This window comes from Panulirus ornatus, chromosome 30 (assembly GCF_036320965.1).
Source record: "Panulirus ornatus isolate Po-2019 chromosome 30, ASM3632096v1, whole genome shotgun sequence".
Classification (NCBI taxonomy): Eukaryota; Metazoa; Arthropoda; class Malacostraca; order Decapoda; family Palinuridae; genus Panulirus; species Panulirus ornatus.
The window spans coordinates 1,899,430-1,918,693 of record NC_092253.1 but is presented as its reverse complement, the minus strand read 5'-3'; the positions used below and the strand labels follow the sequence as shown (position 1 = coordinate 1,918,693).

The 19,264-nt window shown below is 39.7% G+C and overlaps 2 protein-coding genes across 2 annotated transcripts in view; both read right to left on the bottom strand.

The window, feature by feature from the left end:
• The window catches only part of LOC139758298 (superoxide dismutase [Mn], mitochondrial), a 220,641-nt gene that overhangs the window by 70,095 nt on the left and 131,282 nt on the right, over positions 1 to 19,264 (bottom strand). The gene's annotated exons all lie outside the window — the stretch shown is intronic.
• LOC139758294 (P-selectin-like) lies at positions 5,661 to 16,465 on the bottom strand. Its single transcript, XM_071679515.1, has 3 exons — positions 16,317 to 16,465; positions 8,012 to 8,218; positions 5,661 to 6,573 (listed from the first exon to the last, which is right to left on the bottom strand). The coding sequence occupies exons 2-3, from the start codon at positions 8,215 to 8,217 to the stop codon at positions 6,123 to 6,125; spliced, it is 657 nt and encodes a 218-aa protein (XP_071535616.1). The 5' UTR covers position 8,218; positions 16,317 to 16,465; the 3' UTR covers positions 5,661 to 6,122.

Sequence of the window (19,264 nt, the reverse complement as noted above, 5' to 3'; positions counted from 1 at the left end):
CTTTCGTCTTCTTTACCTTTGCCAGTTTCTCGCTCTCTACCTACCGTTACCGCACTCCGTGAGAGAGTAAAGAACAGTCCCGGGAATTTAAAAAGGAAAAAAAAAAAAAAGATTTATCGCCTCCTGAAAGTAACAAGTGACTAGATCAAGACTTGTGATCCTTACTGGGTGCAAATAACGTTACCTCAGTTCCTTGTACGTGCTGTTTCTGGGTTCCTATGAGGTGTCACTGGGAGTTTTCAAAGACTACTGAGTTCATCCATTTCTTGCGCAGTTGTATAGACGTTCTTCCATGAGTCTGAACTGCACACCCAAGAATACATATATGATTGCAGTCATAGTCAACGCTCATTAAGTACAGAGCTTACATAGATACCTATAAACCTCCCCCCCCCCCCTCTCTCTCTCTCTCTCTCTCTCTCTCTCTCTGAGTGTGTGTGTGTGTGTGTATGGTGATCTACAACACCACTGATTTAATTACTGTCTCTGAAGTCAGTAATACATCATATGTACAAAAGAGTGTGCTAATATTGGCAGGAACCCCCCCCCCCCCCCATTATTAAATTTCAAATTCTAAAAGACGGAACAGAAGAGGAGCCAAGCAGTGAGTGCTTATCCTCTTCGGAGGCTCAGGTTGGGGTGTCTAAAATGTGTAATTAACCAAGATAAGAGAGGAGAGATGGGCAAGATGATTGAGGAAAGAAACCTGGATGTTCTGTATGAGTGACAAAGCTCAAGGGTAAAGGGGGAGAACGGTTTGGAAGCGTCATGGGAGTAAAGTCTGGGCTTGGTGAGAAGACAAGAGCTAAGGAAAGAGTAGCACTACTCCAGAAGCAGGAGTTGTGGAGGTGTGTGAAAGAGTGGAAGAAAGTGAATTTTAGACTGATTTAGGTAAAAATGAAAGTGGGTGGCCAGAGATGGATGAATTTTACCTCTTATGCACTTATCCATGAGCTGTACTTTTTGGTGCATTACACATGACAGCTAGTGAATGAATGAGCAGATGCAGCCTTTGCTCCTGGCACTGCCTCAATAACGTGAGAAGCGGTGATAGATTATATATATATATATATATATATATATATATATATATATATATATATATATATATATATATATGTGTGTGTGTGTGTGTGTGTGTGTGTGTGTGTGTGTGTGTGTGTGTGTGTGTGTGTGTGCGGCATTCTTCGTCTCTCCTGGCGGCTACCTCGCTGACGCGGGAAACAGCGATTAAGTATATAGGGGATAGGGGAGAAAGAATACTTCCCACGTATTCCCTGCGTGTCGTAGAAGGCGACTAAAAGGGAAGGGAGCGGGGGGCTGGAAATCCTCCCCTCTCGTTTTTTTTTTTTTTTTTTTCCAAAAGAAGGAACAGAGAAGGGGGCCAGGTGAGAATATTCCCTCAAAGGCCCAGTCCTCTGTTCTTAACGCTCCCTCGCTATCGCGGGAAATGGCGAATAGTATGAAAATATATATATATATATATATATATATATATATATATATATATATATATATATATATATATATATATATATATTTATATATATGTTTATTCACAATGGTGCCGTGGAATAGAAAACCTCTATCTCTGGATGAATGAAAGAATACTTTCCCAATCTTTCGTCCAACCTCAAAGATGCCTTAAGAGAATAACAGGAGGCTGTCACAAGGAGGCCTCTAAACAAACCCAGTATGGAACAAGGCTCCTCGTCTGAGGAACAACTGACCCACCGGCATCTTGAGGACTGGTTCCGGTGTCAGGTCAGGTTGAGAGCACCACATTCTGAAAAAGTTGATGCCATTCTTATTTGCTCTTAAGCACAGGTTGTTTGGTTGTTAGGGGTTTCAGGCCTATTAACAGCCAGAGGTCATTAAGGCCATCAACGTCAAGCTACAGCCAACCATCTGAAACACCTTTAGGTTTTGAGGGTAATCTCACGATGCATTTGGTCCTTTTTCTCGATGCACAGTGGATGTAAAGATTCGCCAAGACTAAGTATAGCATGGGCTCTTGACAATGGGAACTCGTTCTTGTGTGTGTGTTATTACTGGCACAGGTCGGATGTCTGTACCCGGTGTGCCATTACTGGTAGAGGTCGGCCCGTATGTATTTTTAATGTACTGGAATCTTAGCTGTGTGTGTGTGTGTGTGTGTGTGTGTAAAGATGTAATATCAGTTTTTGCGAGTTTACTTTTTGAGACATTATTAAAAAGTTAGTGATTCGTATACATCTTCCTCTGCTCCACTACTGACGTGACCTGACCTCTCCTTGTTATATCCATGATCCACTCCTACATCCCACAAGGTGGGTGTATGTGGCGGTATATGTGGCCTTAGAATTACATTCCAAACACGTGGAGGCGTTAAAGATCTTCCGGTTGTTGAACGAAACTTGTCGTTAAACGCTTTAATCTCCCTGGCAGATAGTAGGCCCAAATCCCAGCTAACCAATCAAATCTGTTAGTGATTCACAAAACTCAAGAGAGCAAAACGTCATTTATCATAAAGGACTCCAACTCGGCACAGGTGTTTCTTTTTGGTATGCTAATCCAGGGGTTCAGCGGGTCTGGACCCTATTTTTTTTTAAGGAAAAATAATGAATCATCCTTTCTTACAACTGAAACCTTTTTATAAAGGACAGAAATCTAATTTAGATACAGTTTAACGGAAACTACTGCTATGAAGTGAAATATATTTCATGTAGTCTTGTCTTCCAAATGCTTGTATGAGTACTGTAGTAACAAAAAAATTCCAGGCTGGGAGGCATTTCTAAAGACACCCCAGTCTGGCTGGACTACAGTACTGCCTTCTGATGAAGTGTGCCAGAACGACCAATATGTGCATCCTCATCTGTCCCAGGCCCAACAGACAATAAGATAGCCATTATCTTCATGTTTTTATCATAATATAGGTTAGTTACAAGTATCATAAACTGATACAAAAAAAATTGCATTTACTTAATAGTGCATAATATAGTGTAATGTCTACGAAATGATACATTGTAAAATAAATCATGGTGTATTACATTAAACACGAGCGTCCCATGGTAAATATTTTTACTCTAAAGGTTTTCAGTCCGTCATGAGCGTCAGGAACACGCCAACAACATAGTATAAGTTAATGTCATTCTTGTTGCATCACATTCCGAGGACGAGGATCACAAGTAACCCGTGAGCAGTGAGAACAATGTCCGTGATGATCCGAGGCTGTGTATGTGTGCTTGAAGGAAACCGACATACAAAACCCCACAAGTTGAGAGGTATGGCGGATAGGAAGACAATGAATGGTAAGAATTGAGAAATATGTTTTATGTTTTTATTTTCTTGAGGTTTTTCCAGATGCTATTTACGACTGCTGAAAGTTATACACATAACAAACATGTTAAAAAAAAAATGTAGAAAAGATGACCATTTAACCTCTACGTTTAAATATCGCAAGTAACAAAAAATATATTTTTTTATATTATCCCTGGGGGTAGGGGAGAAAGAATAGTTCCCACGTATTCCTTGCGTGTCGTAGGAGATTATAAGGGAAGGAGGCGGGATGCTGGAAATCTTTCCCTCCAGTTTTTAATTTTCCAAAAGAAGGAACAGAGGAGGCCAAGTGAGGATATTTCCTTAAGGGTCAGCCCTTTGTTCTTAACGCTACCTCGCTTACGCGGGAAATGGCGAATATGTATGAAACAAATAATACATGTTCGCCATTTCCTGCGTGAGTGAGGCAGCATCAATGGACTCCTCACCTTGCAGTTGAATTTCTCAATAAAGGAGATGACCGTTTTTAATTGGTTAGAATTTTTGATGTATGTATGATCATGGTGAGGTGCCTAAGGATTGACAGAATGTATGTATAGTACCATTATATTAAGGCAAAGTAGGGCAAAGGTGAGTGTTTAAAGTACCAGGTACATTGCATTAGAGAGGTGATTTAAAGGGTGAAGATATGTGCAGTGTATCAGACTGGGGAGGAATAGTATGGTTTCAGAAGTTGTAGAGGATGTGGAAATCAGGTTTTTGCTTTACAGAATGTGTGAGAGAAACCCTCAGAGGAACAGAGGGATATGCATAAGGCATAAATGGATCAGGGGAAAACATATCATGAGTTTGATAGAGATTCCTTGTTGAAGGTCTGATAAATATACGGTTTTGAAGGAAAGCTGCTAGAAGCAGTTTGAAGTTTTTATCAAGGGTGTAAGGTGTTATGTGAGTAGGAAGAGGGGAGTGTGAATTGTTCCAGGTTAAAGTTGGCCTGCAGCAGGGGTATGGAATGTCACCATAGCTGTTTAATTTGTTTATGGATGGGTTGATGAGGGAGGTAGGTTCAAGGGTCTTGGAGAAATGGGTGAATATGCGGACTGTGGGAAGTGAGGGGCCTGGGAAGTGTCACTTGTGCTGATGATCCAGCACTAATGGGAGATTTAAGTGAGAAACTGCAGAAATTGATGACTGAGTTTGAAAGAGAGTGTGGAAGGAGGCAGCTGAGAGTAAAATTAATAAAAACAAGGTTATTAAGTTTAGCAGGGGTTTAGGGATAGAGTAGTTGGGATGTGAGTTTGAGTTAAAAAAGTATGAAGTAGAGGTCTTTTTGATGTCTGGGAGTGGACCTAGCAGCAAATGGAACCATGGATGTGGAAGTGAATTATTGGGTTTGTGAGGGGATGAAGGCTCTAGAAGCACTGAAAAATATGGAAAGTGATATAACTATCTGGGAGGGCAAAAATGGGTATGTTTGAAGGCATAAAATTTCCAGTGATGTGTGAATGCAAATCATGAGCTATACATGATGATGTGTGGAGAGGGTGGATGGTTGCAATTGAAATATTTAAGGACAATATGTGGTGTGAGGTAGTTTAATTGACTAAGTAATAAAAGGGTAAGAGAGGGGGTGTTGTATAAGAAAAGTGTAATTGAGAGAGCTGAGGAAGGTGTGCTGAAACCATTTGAAAATATGGAGAGTGTGTGAGGAGAGATTGACAAAGAGGATATATATAGCAGAAGTAGAGGGTACAAGGAGAAGGGGGAGACTAGATTAGGGAGGTAAGGATGGAGTGAAAGAGATTTTGAGTTCTGGGGCCTGAACATGCAGGAGGATGAAAGATATGCTTATGATAGAGTGAATTAGAACAATGTGGTGTACAGGGATTGTTGTGTTGTTAATGGACTGGACCAGGGCAGTTGAAGCGGTCAGGTGAAACCAGAACAAACATACAATAATAACAATGAAGTAACAGTGCGGATGGTACATGAAGCTGTAGAACACACACTTATGGATGGTAAAGTACTGATAATGGGGTATTTTGACTGTTAATAGATAGACTGGGGAATATTTGGATTCACATGGTGACAGGGAGTCATGGAGACAAGTATACAGGGAAATATTTGGATTCACATGGTGACAGGGAGTCATGGAGACAAGTTTTTAAAGTGAATACTGGAAAGTATTCAATACCAAAATGTTAGTGAACGTACTAGGATGTTGTAAAAGCCACACATCATATGTAGGAATTAGAGAACACATGTTATTATTCAGCATTAGAGTGAAATACATGTTTGCATGATGAAAGTCATGTTAATGTCTTGTATAAAATTCTGATGCTGTATAAACTGTTAGGACTATTACATGTAATACTTTATAAATTGTAAAGACATTAAAAAACTTTTAAGATAGTAGATTTATTCGGACATACAAACAGAGCAGAATAATTACTTTAGAAATCTATGTATGCTATAGTGCTTGAACTGGATCCTGCCAATCTTACTTTTGAAGACAATCATCCATCCATTACAAAAAATTAAATAATAAAGATATACAGAGGACTTGGTGGAGAAAGGGAAGAGGTTCTATCTACAGACAAAGGTAATGATGATGGTTTTTGGGGTGGAGTTTACTACTGCCAGCGATAAAGATTTGGAAATAGGAAGACTGCCTGCAGTACTTGGCTACTAGTACTTATATATGTTTACTTTCCATGAGTGCATGTGCACATGTATGTTTATGTATGTGAATGTGAGTCTTGATGTATGCATGCATGCACATGTTTGTGTACCAGTAGAAAAGTGAATGGAAGACAGCACTTGGTGATTGAGGGGGTAAAGGCCCTGCAGTTTTATGTGCCAGTTTAGGGGATATTGAAATTGGGATATCTTGTACGAGCAAAATTTAGCAGCTCATCAGAATCCTCACATATCCAGGGTTTTAAATGGCTGCAGGCAACATCATGCCATTTGGTTCCATCTCCATAGAAATTGTTAAGGATGGCAAGGCAGGCTTCATCATTTCTAGTTTCACCAAACTCACGATTATCGGGCTGACGCAAGCCAGCACCTCCTGTGTGGGACCATTCACCACTCCAACCGGAGTTTTGGCTTTTAACAGTAATACGTCCTTTGGAACCAGACCAGAACCATCCGTTGACATTGACGGGCTGCAGGTCGGGTCTGTCACATCCATCGAAATTGCACTTGCGACCAGAGGTCCAGATGTATTTAACACTGCCTTGCTGAATGCTGTCAATCACAAATTTGGATTCATCTTCGGTTTCTATGCTCACAAGATCCTGACAGTGCTTCCTGTTGGAGAGAAGTACACAATATTATTACTTGTGAGTGGTTATTTCTTGTGGATGGTACACTATTACTGAAAGTAGAATTTACAAAACTGGAGTTGATAATTTTTGTTATATTAATTCTTGTCTTATTTCATGTTACATATGGGTCAGATTGTATATTACATTTTTCACTATGAAAAAGAATTTTTTTTATGAGCCTTTGGGTGAAATGATAATATAAAACAGGTTAATCAATACAGCTTTAAAGGAATTCACAATATTTCATAAATATTATTTTTTGACTGTTGGGATTGATAGCTGATACTTTACAAAGTGATAATTAGTATATAATTCTGTGCTTCAAAGGTCTAGAAATAATTCATATGTTTTTCAGTACAATATTCAGTGCATATTTTGTTGTATATGTGTCGTTGTTTTCTACTATACTCTGTTCAGTTGACATTTTCACCACACATTGTTGCACTCTACCACAGTGATATGCCAATGCATAATGTATATCTAGCATCACACCAAAGTGACCAACTGTGTATCTACACTCTTTGTGAGTCTGTAGGTGACTGAGGTGTGTGCCATCTTTTCCAGCTGTGGCAGTATGTTATAGAATAAATAATGGAGGTAGAGGTATCTTTCGAAAGGTTGACGATGAACTTGAGACAACTTACATGGAAACTTTTCTGGAAAACGAGCGTCAGTTTCCATGACACTTTACTCTTGATCCAAAATGTAAGCCTCAAAAAAATTGTGAGAAGCAAATATCAACAGGCAGTTGCTCTGTCTCAGTTTTCCTTGTGTTTATAGTCTGTAGTTCTGGTGTTGCCAGATTACAATATGAATTATCATAGTGAAGCCCTAAAACTGTTGTACTTTTCTTGAAAAACATGAAATATCCTCTCAGAACTTTGTATACTGGTGATATTTGTTTAAAAAGATATGTTTGTATAGTTATTGTTGGAATTATTATGATTTTCAAAAGCCTTTGGAGAACAGTCACTGGCATTGTGATAAGCACAGGAAAATACCATACATGTCTGTATGATACAAGAGCATAGTTGTGCTGCTGGACTGGAAGATTTGGCAGATTAGACTTTTTTATTGGCTTATCTCTGCCTAGCAAGTTTGTGGAGTTAGAATTTTCCCAGTTATGAAAACAGTACCCCATTAAAGGATGGATCAGTCCTTTATATAACTGAACAACTGATAAGAAGAAAAGAATTTACTGCATCAGAACAGGACTCACAGTTTCATAGAAGGAAGCTTAACTGTTTGTGTAATGTAAAGTTTACAGGGTGTGTTAGATGTTTCAGTGATACCAAATATGTTCGTAGGATAAGAATGTTGTGAAGGGTGATAGAGAGATGAATAGATATTTGGTTTTAGAGGATTAACCTTAATCAAATTGCATCTACCACATTGGTGTAGAGTTGATGTCATTAACCTACCTGCAGATGTTTCTGGCATCAAGCCAATCCCGCTCGTGGTTCTTGGTGGGTCCATGTACCCACGAGAAGAAGTAGTAATGTCCATTCCTGAATGTGGCAGCATGAGTAACACGATTGGCACAAGCCTTTGGGTCTGGCGGGATAAGCTCCCGCTGTGCAACTGCTAATGCCGCCAACAGGAGCAACAACACGCTCACACGCAGCATTCTGAGGGGAGAGTAATGGTATATAATCAAGGTGTCTAAAATCTGGCTTATCTTCTTGTACAACTCAAGTCATATTTCCAACATAATGTATTCCAAACATATGGTCTGTCAGCAACTGTAGCAGACATTGTTGTTTGGTTGCTAATGGACTGCAGGTTGACCCTCCATATTTACAATTGTTGACTTTTCCTATTTTCAAAAACATGATTAACTAACACCAAAGATATTTTTATTTGAAAGTTATGACTTTTTACCATTTGGCATCAGTATATTTAGCTGTGGATAGAGAGAGAGCATGGAATTGTATACAGTAGCTTAGATAATAGAATCCATACAAAGCCAGATTGTATGTTACAGAGGTGATGGTTTACTTTAGCTTCTGTTATCTAAGCTGACTGATTCTTCAGTATGCGTTGCAGGTGAAGGATTGACTTTGTACCGAAAGAAGATTTTGGCAAGGTTTTAGATGGAACAAAATAGGCATCGTTATGGAAGGCTTACAGCACTAGAGTTATAATAACTTTAGAGAAAGTACTGTAATCCTTTCTTGTTGAAAGTAGCTTTAGTTCTGGGTTTGAGAAAAAGGTCATGTACATTAGGAGTTACAGGCTGCTATGAAAGGGTGGGTTGTTTGAATAGCTTAGCTTGTGTGTATTAGAGTTATAAGAAGAATATTTAGAATTTCATTTTAGAACTAACAGACTATGTGGTTACTTTAAGATTGGTATGGTGTTTAAGTTATAAAAACAGGTGGAATTTGTGTATTTCAGGGGACATAATGTTACAAAAAGTGGGCATCATGAACATTCATAGATAGCATATTTTCAGCATTTTAAATGTAATATATATATATATATATATATATATATATATATATATATATATATATATATATATATATTTTTATACATATTCGCCATTTCTCACGTTAGTGAGGTAGCTTTAAGACCAGAGGACGGAACCTTTGAGGGAATATCCTCATTTGGTCCCCTTCTCTGTTCCCTTTTTTAGAAAATTAATAACGAGAGGAGAGGATTTCCAGCTCCCTCCCCGTTTAGTTACCTTGTACGACACACAAGGAATACATTGGAAGTATTCTTTCTCCCCTATCCCCAGGGATAAATCGCTCTTCAGTAGGATTTTATACAGTGTTATTTAACACATAATTTTTCTGTACATGTAGCATGACAATTTAGGTGGAGACAATCCTCCCCATCAGGTGCCAGTACTTAACAAAGGTATTTAAATCCTAATGTCACACTTGAGGCCCACCTTCCAACACCAGTCTGTACAGTTGGTCTGTACAGATTGGTGTTGGACAGCAGGTTCCCAGTGAATGTCAACTTGCAGCAGGGGTGTGTGATGTCCCCATGGTTGTTTAATTTGTTTATGGATGGGATGGTTAGGGATGTGAATGCAAGAGTTTTGGAGAGAGGGGCAAGTATTCAGTCTGTTGGGATGAGAGGGCCTGGGAAGTGAGTCAGTTCTTGTTCACCGATGATACAGCTTTAGTGGCAGTTTCGAGTGAGAAACTGCAGAATTTGGTGACTGAGTTTGGAAAAGTGTATAAAAGGAGAAAGTTGAGAGTGAATGTGAAGAAGAGCAAGATTATTAGGTTTAGTAGGGTCGAGGGATAGGTAAGTTGGGAGGTAAGTTTGAATGGAGAAAAACAGGAGGAAGTGAATTTGGCAGTGGATGGAACCGTGGAAGCGGAAGTGAGTCATAAGGTGGGGGAGGGGACGAAGGTTCTGGGAGCACTGAAGAATGTGTGGAAGGTGAGAACGTTATCTCGGAAAGCAAAAATGGGTATGTTTGAAGGAATAGTGGTTCCAACAATGTTATATGGTTGACGTGCTGTCAGTGGATTGAACCAGGGCATGTGAAGCATCTGGGGTAAACCATGGAAAGTTTTGTGGGGCCTGGATGTGGAAAGGGAACCGTGGTGTCGGTGCATTACACATGACAGCTAGAGTCTGAGTGTGGACGAATGTGGCCTTTGTTGTCCTTTCCTAGCGCTACCTCGTTCGCACGCGTCATTTCATGTGTGGCGGGATGGATGAAGGCAGCATGTATGAATATGTGCATGTGTATATATTTACATGTCTGTGTATGTATATGTGTGTATACGTTGAAATTATAGGTATGTATATGTGCGTGTGTGGGCGTTTATATATATACATGTGTATGTGGGTGGGTTGGGCCATTCTTTAGTCTGTTTCCTCGCGCTACCTCGCTAACGCGGGAGACAGCGACAAAGTATTATAATAATGTATGGTTGCGAGGCGTGGGCTATGGATAGAGTTGTGCGCAGGAGGGTGGATGTGCTGGAAATGAGATGTTTGAGGACAATATGTGGTGTGAGGTGGTTTGATCGAGTAAGTAATGTAAGGGTAAGAGAGATGTGTGGAAATAAAAAGAGTGTGGTTGAGAGCAGAAGAGGGTGTTTTGAAATGGTTTGGTCACATGGAGAGAATGAGTGAGGAAAGATTGACCAAGAGGATATATGTGTTAGAGGTGAAGGGAACGAGGAGAAGTGAGAGACCAAATTGGAGGTGGAAAGATGAAGTGAAAAAGATTTTGAGTGATCGGGGCCTGAGCATGCAGGAGGGTGAAAGGCGTGCAAGGAATAGAGTGAATTGGAACGATGTGGTATACCGGGGTCGACGTGCTGTCAATGGATTGAACCAGGGCATGTGAAGCGTCTGGGGTAAACCATGGAAAGTTGTGTGGGGCCTGGATGTGGAAAGGAGCTGTGGTTTCTGTGCATTATTACATGACAGCTAGAGACTGAGTGTGAACGAATGGGGCCTTTGTTTTCTTTTCCTAGCGCTATCTCGCACACATGAGGGGGGAGGGGGTTGTTATTCCAAGTGTGGCGAGGTGGCGATGGGAATGAATAAAGGCAGACAGTATGAATTATGTACATGTGTATATATGTATATGTCTGTGTGTGTATATATATGTATATATTGAGATGTATAAGATTGTATATTTGCGTGTGTGGGCGTGTATGTATGTACATGTGTATGTGGGCGGGTTGGGCCATTCTTTCGTCTGTTTCCTTGCGCTACCTCGCTAACGCGGGAGACAACGACAAAGCAAAATGAATACATAAATAATATATATATATATATATATATATATATATATATATATATATATATATATATATATATATATATATATAAAGAGATGGATTTGGGTTGTGTGTGTGTGTATGTGGGGGGGGGGGGGCATGGAAAATGAGTCAGTTGTTGTTTGCTGATGACTTGATGATGGTGGGGTGGCAGATTTAAATCAGAAACTGCAGAAGCTGTTATCTGAGTTTTGGAGTGTGTGTAGAAGGAGAAATTTGAGAGTAAATGTGAATAAAAGCAGGGTTATTAGGTTTAGTCATGGAGAGAGACTGGGTATGAGATATGAGGGTGAATAGAGAAAACTTGAAGGAACGAATACTTTAGATAGAAGGCTATGGTGTGGGTGCATTACACATGAGAACAAGAGAATGTGAGCATGTTCGCACACATCCTTTCTGACTCTGGTTTAGTTAAAAAAAAAAAAAAAAACTGAGACCCGTGTCCACAACCATACCTCTGATTTATTCATATGCCCAGGTTCAGCCTATTGACAGCACCTCTGCCGCTGTATAGCAAATCGATCCAGTTCACTTTAGTCCATATACATCTCATATCCACTTGCATGTTCAGGCCTTGAACACGCAAAGCTTCTCTCCATCCTTCCACTTCCTTCTCATTGTCCCCCTTTTTCCTTGATACGCCACTTCCGACATGTATGCCCCTCTTAGTCATCCTCTCGCTCAACCTTTCCATATGTCCAAACCATATCAGCACACCCTTTGCAGCACTCTCATACACCTTTTACTACTACACCCCTCTCTTACCGTATCATTTCTTATTCGATCAACCCTCCTCACACCTCACATTATCTCAAACATTTCATTCCATTAAAGTCCTCGTATGTGCGTGACCTCACGATCACATCAGATCATCCTGACAATAGTGGCAAAAACAAACATTCACTGCTACATTACACAGTTTCTATAATGACTGACTTACAACAGAATGTTTTCACCTTCACAGAGGTCTTCAGTTATTCTTTTAACTCCAGACGCGCACGAATCCAACTCACACCCTCGAGTCACCATGAATGGAAATGCACTCCCACTGAACCAAACCAACCATTCTAGGCTTCATATACGGAACACTCAAGGCATTCACTGTGCATAACAAAAACATCAACATAAAGGCAATACTGAAGCTAAATGACCAGAATAGTAACTTGCAGCAGCTTTGGACAAGAAAAAGTCCTTTTTCCTCTACAAACAATTCATATGCTCAACCCCAAACCAAGCCTCACCTGGCTGGTTCTTCCACCCACTCAACATCAAATATAAGAATATGCAAACCACACGGAAGAGAGCTCTCGGAACAATCTGTGGCTCGCTAGAAAACGTAAATACTCAGCATCAACACAGGGAAACTACAAATCCCAACTAAGCATATACTTTACATATTTATACAAACAGAATTTCATTTACATGAATAAATGAGAATTTTTCTATTTTCAACAAAAATATGTCAAGAGAAATTGTTTCATTCTTCACAGACATGACAAAAAAAAAAGTGGGCGTTTAAATCTGGCATTACGCCGAGATGGCGTAAAGCAGTAGCTTTGACAGTCTTTGAATTTGTTTTAATTTCCAGTTTTAGTGGAAGGATTTTTGTGAGATCTGTGGATAAGTGGTGGAATCAAACATCAACTGGGAATTCAACTGAATGGGAAACGTTAAATCCTCACATGAGATCTAGAGCAGTCTCTCGTTAACTCCTCATATGAATTACAGACTAGTTGAAGGACAGGCAAGAGAAACCAACATAAAATTTACCCTGAATGTACAACTCGTCCACACCACACTCCTACAAACTCTCATAATTTGGTCGAACACAACTTCCTGCAACAAGCCCTAATGACATATCGCTCAAGGCCATCTCATCACTATATATATGTATATATATATATATATATATATATATATATATATATATATATATATATATATATATATTATATTATATTATTTTTATATTGCTTTGTCGCTGTCTCCCGCGTTAGCGAGGTAGCGCAAGGAAACAGACGAAAGAAGAATGGCCCAACCCACCCACATACATGTCCACACACGCAAATATACATACCTATATGTACATCTCAATGTATGCATATATATACACACACACACACACATATACATATATACACATGTACATAATTCATATATATATATATATATATATATATATATATATATATATATATATATATATATATATATATATATATATATATATATATATATCTGTCCCTGGGGATAGGGGATTAAGAATGCTTCCCACGTATTCCCTGCGTGTCGTAGAAGGCGACTAAAAGGGGAGGGAGCGGGGGGCTGGAAATCCTCCCCTCTCTTTTTTTTTTTTTTTCAATTTTCCAAAAGAAGGAACAGAGAATTGGGCCAGGTGAGGGTATTCCCTCAAAGGCCCAGTCCTCTGTTCTTAACGCTACCTCGCTAATGCGGGAAATGGCGAATAGTTTGAAAGAAAGAAATATATATATATATGTAAAATCGCCATTTTCCGCGCAAGCGCTACCCAGGCACCTTATTTATCGACTAGTCCACAGGGGAGGTGAGCAGTTGGGATAACTATGGACTCGGGTGCTGCGCCTGGGATTCGAACCTGTGCCTTGAACACTGAACTGAGAAAAATGTTTTCTGTTTTTGATATATTTCGGTCTGAACCCGTAACATACGACAAACACAATGGAAAGTGGGGTACCTTATCATTGATGATTGCCAGAAATCGCCACTGACATTTTTACTCATTTCCAAATTTCTAATCGACCATTTAATGAAATCTCGACGCTGATGTCCTCTGAAAAACTGCGTTACAGAAGAAATGCATGATACTACTGACGTAAACCTGTTTTGTTGATTTGTTCGATTTGTTTATATAAGTATATATATATATATATATATATATATATATATATATATATATATATATATATATATATATATATGCAAAAAATGAAAAAAACGATAAGTTCCCATTTTTTGTGTAGTCATCGCCAGGGGAGATACGAGAAAGATAGAAAATGTAGAACAGTCAGTTGATATGTATAGAGACGTAGCTAAGACGCCATTGGTAAATAAGCGTTACCGGATGGTCGTGCTCGGGTTGGTGTGTTCGGGTCTGGCATTATGCTTGTCATTTTTTTTATTTGGACAAGAAAGGGAACTTTTAAAAAATTTTGTCTACAATAAAGCTATCCAATTTGTATAGACCTTCATTAATAATGTTACAATTCTTTGTGTATTTAATATTAGAAGATTCAATATTTCTCTTGGCAAAGGAGTTAAAGTTATTAACAATCGGCATCACTCCAGTTAGTACAGTGGTCATGATTTTTAGCATGGTTAGACAAAGCATTTTATTCTTGTCCTGTTCTTGTAATATATGTTGCTTAAGGCACGGGCAACTGTAGTCCTAATCAATGCCGTCTCATTAATTATATATATATATATATATATATATATATATATATATATATATATATATATATATATATTAATCTGAGCCAGGTGCCCATTTTATCAACCAACTCCTAAGGATGGATGAACAGCTGGGTTGACTGTGGACCGACTACCGCAACCAAGATTCGAACCGATACTCTCGACCCTGGGCGGCCCGTGATTGCGTTATGGTCAGGAACACCAATCGCTACACCACGAAAATGGTCGTTATGCTAGAATATTTAACATCAAAAGCACATTATAAAAGAAAATATAGCAATTCTAGTTATCCTTTAAACAATATATTTATTGTCACGACTTGGCGAAAGTAATTGATTCCTTGTAAAACAAAAAAATTTACAAGAAAACCAAACTTTTAGATACCCTCTTTATTTCAACACCCCCATGTGTTCTGAGTATTAAGAGGTGTTCAATTTTTTTTCGATAGATGTTTGTAGATTTTCCCATGAAACTACTAACACCACCACGACCTCGAGGGTTCTGTTTGTGATATCAAGGCAAAATCTTTCTCCCACTATCACACGTTTTAAGCACTTCTTTTTTGTCACTTGTACTCACCACAAGAAACTACTCCGCTTTATTATCAGCTTGACTCGCAATATTCCCATACCTCTTTTTTATGTCAACATAACTGACGCTCTTGAAACTGTTTTAATATGTTTTATCACCACGACCAATTCTTATATTACGTAGATCTTTTGTCAAAGAAATTTCCTCTCTGAGTTAACGTAATTAACTATAGTTATATAACTTAACTGTCAGATTTAAATCTCCCGTCTTAGCGCAACTAACTCCTTAGTCACCGTAACTGAATCATCCGTCTTAGCGTAACCAACTCTCTCTCGTCTTAGCGTAACTAACGCTCCCATCTTAGCGTAACGAACTGTCCCGTCTTAGCGTAACGAATTGTCCCGTCTTAAATGTCTCGTCTTATCAGCGTAAGTCTTCCATCTTATCATAGTAACTAAAGCACCCGTCATGTCAACGTAGTCAAATTTTCCATTTGGAATCGGAACTAAGTCACCCGTCATAGAACCGTAACTAGCCGTATCCGAGTAACTAACCATCCTGCCATACCATCGGTAGACCACCATAAAAGTAATTTTCTAGGGCAGCCGCCTCTTTACGAGTTGTGTTGGCCAACAGTAAGGATCAGCAAATAAGACTTTCAGTGAGGTCGCTGCCCACGCTCGACTCTCTCCCGCTTGTGCCACTTTCGTCGAACCTTCGTCTTTGTTGGCCCGCTGTACAGTACCTGCAAATTTAGTTGTAGCAGCTACCGAATAACCAGACATCTGTGAGAACTTATGGTAAAGACACTAACAGCAATAGTAGCAGCAGCAGCCAATTACTGTAATTGGAAATGAACACTAATGTGAGATGGGTTGGTTCAAGGAACCGACGAGGGTAGCAAAGTTTCCAACAGCTTTGGAGTCGCTTTGGCTTGGCTGTCTCGCTAACATTTCGAAGTCCGGAGTTCTGGGATTGGTACCTTAGCAGAGATGTAGGATCCACGACCTGTCTTGGCGAAGCTCTCCGTGTGACTGGCGAGAACCGGCTAAACCGCTGCCTAAGAGCAGATCCAAGCTGCGGGGGAAGGGAGGGTGGGCCACTTTCCCGTCACACTCGCCCCCTCGCCCCTCAACACCTTGCTTTCACTTTCGTCGTGTTCTCCCCTTTACCAGTTCTTCACTCTGTCGTCTGTCTACCAGTCTTCCCTTACCGCAGCTGTCATCTAACAGTTGATAATTACCGAAAAGTACTCCAGAGTAGGCTCACCACAACCCAGATGAAATGTTGCTGTCTGTGGGTAAAGACCAGTTTTCGCTCTTTAAAAAGAGACAATTACCGGCTGCTGAGAGTTGCAAGTGGCTAGTTCAAGATCTGCAACCCTTATTGGATATAACAGCGTCAGTTTCTCTTCTGTACGTGCTGGTCCTGGATTCCTCTTCCCGTCACACTTCGTATGTTTCACTGACAGTTATCAAACATTGATATGAATTCATACAAACATTGGTATAAATTCATACAAACATTGGTATGAGTTCATACATTCACACATCAGGTACAAACACACATACACACACACACCTTTTCCTTTGGTTACTTTGCCGCCACGAATTCATTCCCTTAAGTGATCTTTGCTCCGAATTCCAGTTTTAGCTAACATTTCAAGAACACTGTTCGGACTAGTGATTCAGCTCTTTACTTTAGGGACGACCGCTTGGATAATAATGCTGTTGTTGGCCGGTTCTCTGTCACTGCCGTTGCCGTCAACGGTGGGTTTAAAACGGCATCAGGGAACACCCCTAATATAGATACCAAATATAACCTAATGTTAGGAGGTTTGACTGACAAGAACGTCTAAGTCATTGACTTTAGTGAGATGATCAGCATCGATCGTAATGGTAGATTATCGCACTTAGAAGTGGAAGTTGAGATCACACGGAGTGGGGTCTAAGTCGACGAATTCCCGGTTAAAAAAGCAAAGAATGACTAGATAAGGCCCAGTGGATCCCAGCCTTATCATTACAGAGCGATATATGAAAGCCAAGCCCTTAGGCAAAGTATTTAAGTTTTAGTTCGAGAATATATTAAGCTAGCTGCGGGCAATACTACCCCTTTATCTGATAATACACACACTAGGCTACGGGCAGTCCTGCCCCTTTATGTGATAATACACGTCAATCAATTTATTTTATGGTTTTGAAACTATATTTTTCTCCGAAGTCGCCATATTACGAAGGAATGTAACTTGCGGGCCAATATATATATATATATATATATATATATATATATATATATATATATATATATATATATATATATATATGGAGCATAACCATAGCATAGCGTAGCCCGCACGTGATGCGACAACCCAGTAGGAACGTACCAACTCTCACAAATGCGTCTAGGTATAATGATAATTGTAGTCAGTCTTGCTACTGAAAGTCCATATATCATCTATATGATATTTTATCCACTGCTTTGAAAGTCTGAAATCAGAGGAAGTTTGGATCGTGTATTTCACACATACACCTTTCAGCAGCGATGACGTGGTTGTGTGTTAAGAGGGTGGGAATCATGTGTTGCTGCATCTACCATCGTGCCATCCCAACATATTTTGTTAATGATGAGGTGGTCGGGTTAACTCCGTCCCCCCCCCCCCCTTCCATGTACAACAGCAAGTAATTTATCCGTTACTGCCATTTATCACGAAGGAACCAGCGTGTTGTTTATAATTCCGGAATATACGGGACGGGAACTGTCATCGCCAGACGTAACAGGGGCAGAAGTGTAAAAGGCTTCCTGAGGACAGTTTCTTGTGTCTCCCTCCCTGAGTTTCTTTTCTTATTTCTTCCCCCAGTTAAGATTTTGCGCCGCTCCTTCCTGATGAGGTCGATGACTTTAGCTAAACTTGATGCTTTCCGCATCGCATTCCTCCTTGCTCTATCGTCATCCTTTGAAGGCTAGTCCCATTAATTTTGACCAGCCCCCTTCCCTTCGGAAAAATTCCTGAGGTCTAAGATATTCAGCTAAGACCACTTGTTACACACTTTGAGCACGAGAGAACAGGAAGTCCCTTGCAATTGAGAATTAGGATGCTTAGTTACTATAAGCATTTGTGTTGCGTGGCACGCCACATTATTTCTGATACTGTGAGTAGCCTTAGATATTTGTTATTAAGTAAACGTGTGCTGACCCATTCTTAATGACTGATTATGTTATTAGTGTTGCAACCAGTTAGATATTAAGATTCCAGTCACTGCTTGCTTACGCACATTTAATTGTCATTCTATGTGTACCCATGTCATTCTGTTCAACTATTAAATATAAGATTATTGGCTTTTCCTTATCGCACAGGGAAGTGAGTAGTCAAAGTATGCTTGGCAGTCCATTGGCCTAGTTAAGTCAATTATGTCTGAATTAAAGGATTTTACTTAAACCATGGCTGTGGGGGCCCCCATTGTAATCTCACTTGATCAGATCATGATATAGTAAGTAGTACTAGTAATAACGTAACCACAGTATACTCTTGTATTTTGTGTATTTTCTTTTTTCTCTTTTTTCTACTCCCTAGACACACACACACACACACACACACACACACACACACACACACACACCATTTCCCGCGTTAGCGAGGTAGCGTTAAGAACAGAGGACTGAGCCTTTGAGAGAATATCCTCACTTGGCCCCCTTCTCTGTTCCTCCTTTTGGAAAATTAAAAACGAGAGGGGAGGATTTCCAGCCCTTCGCTCCCTCCCCTTTTAGTCGCCTTTTACGACACGCAGGGAATACGTGGGAAGTATTCTTTCTCCCCTATCCCCAGGGATATATATATATATATATATATATATATATATATATATATATATATATATATATATATATATATTCTTTCTTGTAAACTATTCGCCATTTCCCGCGTTAGCGAGG

Excerpts from the sequence above, each read along its gene's own strand:
- LOC139758294 (XM_071679515.1), bottom strand. The coding sequence starts at position 8,217 with ATGCTGCGTGTGAGCGTGTTGTTGCTCCTGTTGGCGGCATTAGCAGTT. Across the intron at positions 6,574-8,011 it reads GATGCCAGAAACATCTGCAG|GAAGCACTGTCAGGATCTTG; the intron begins GTAGGTTAATGA and ends TCTCTCCAACAG.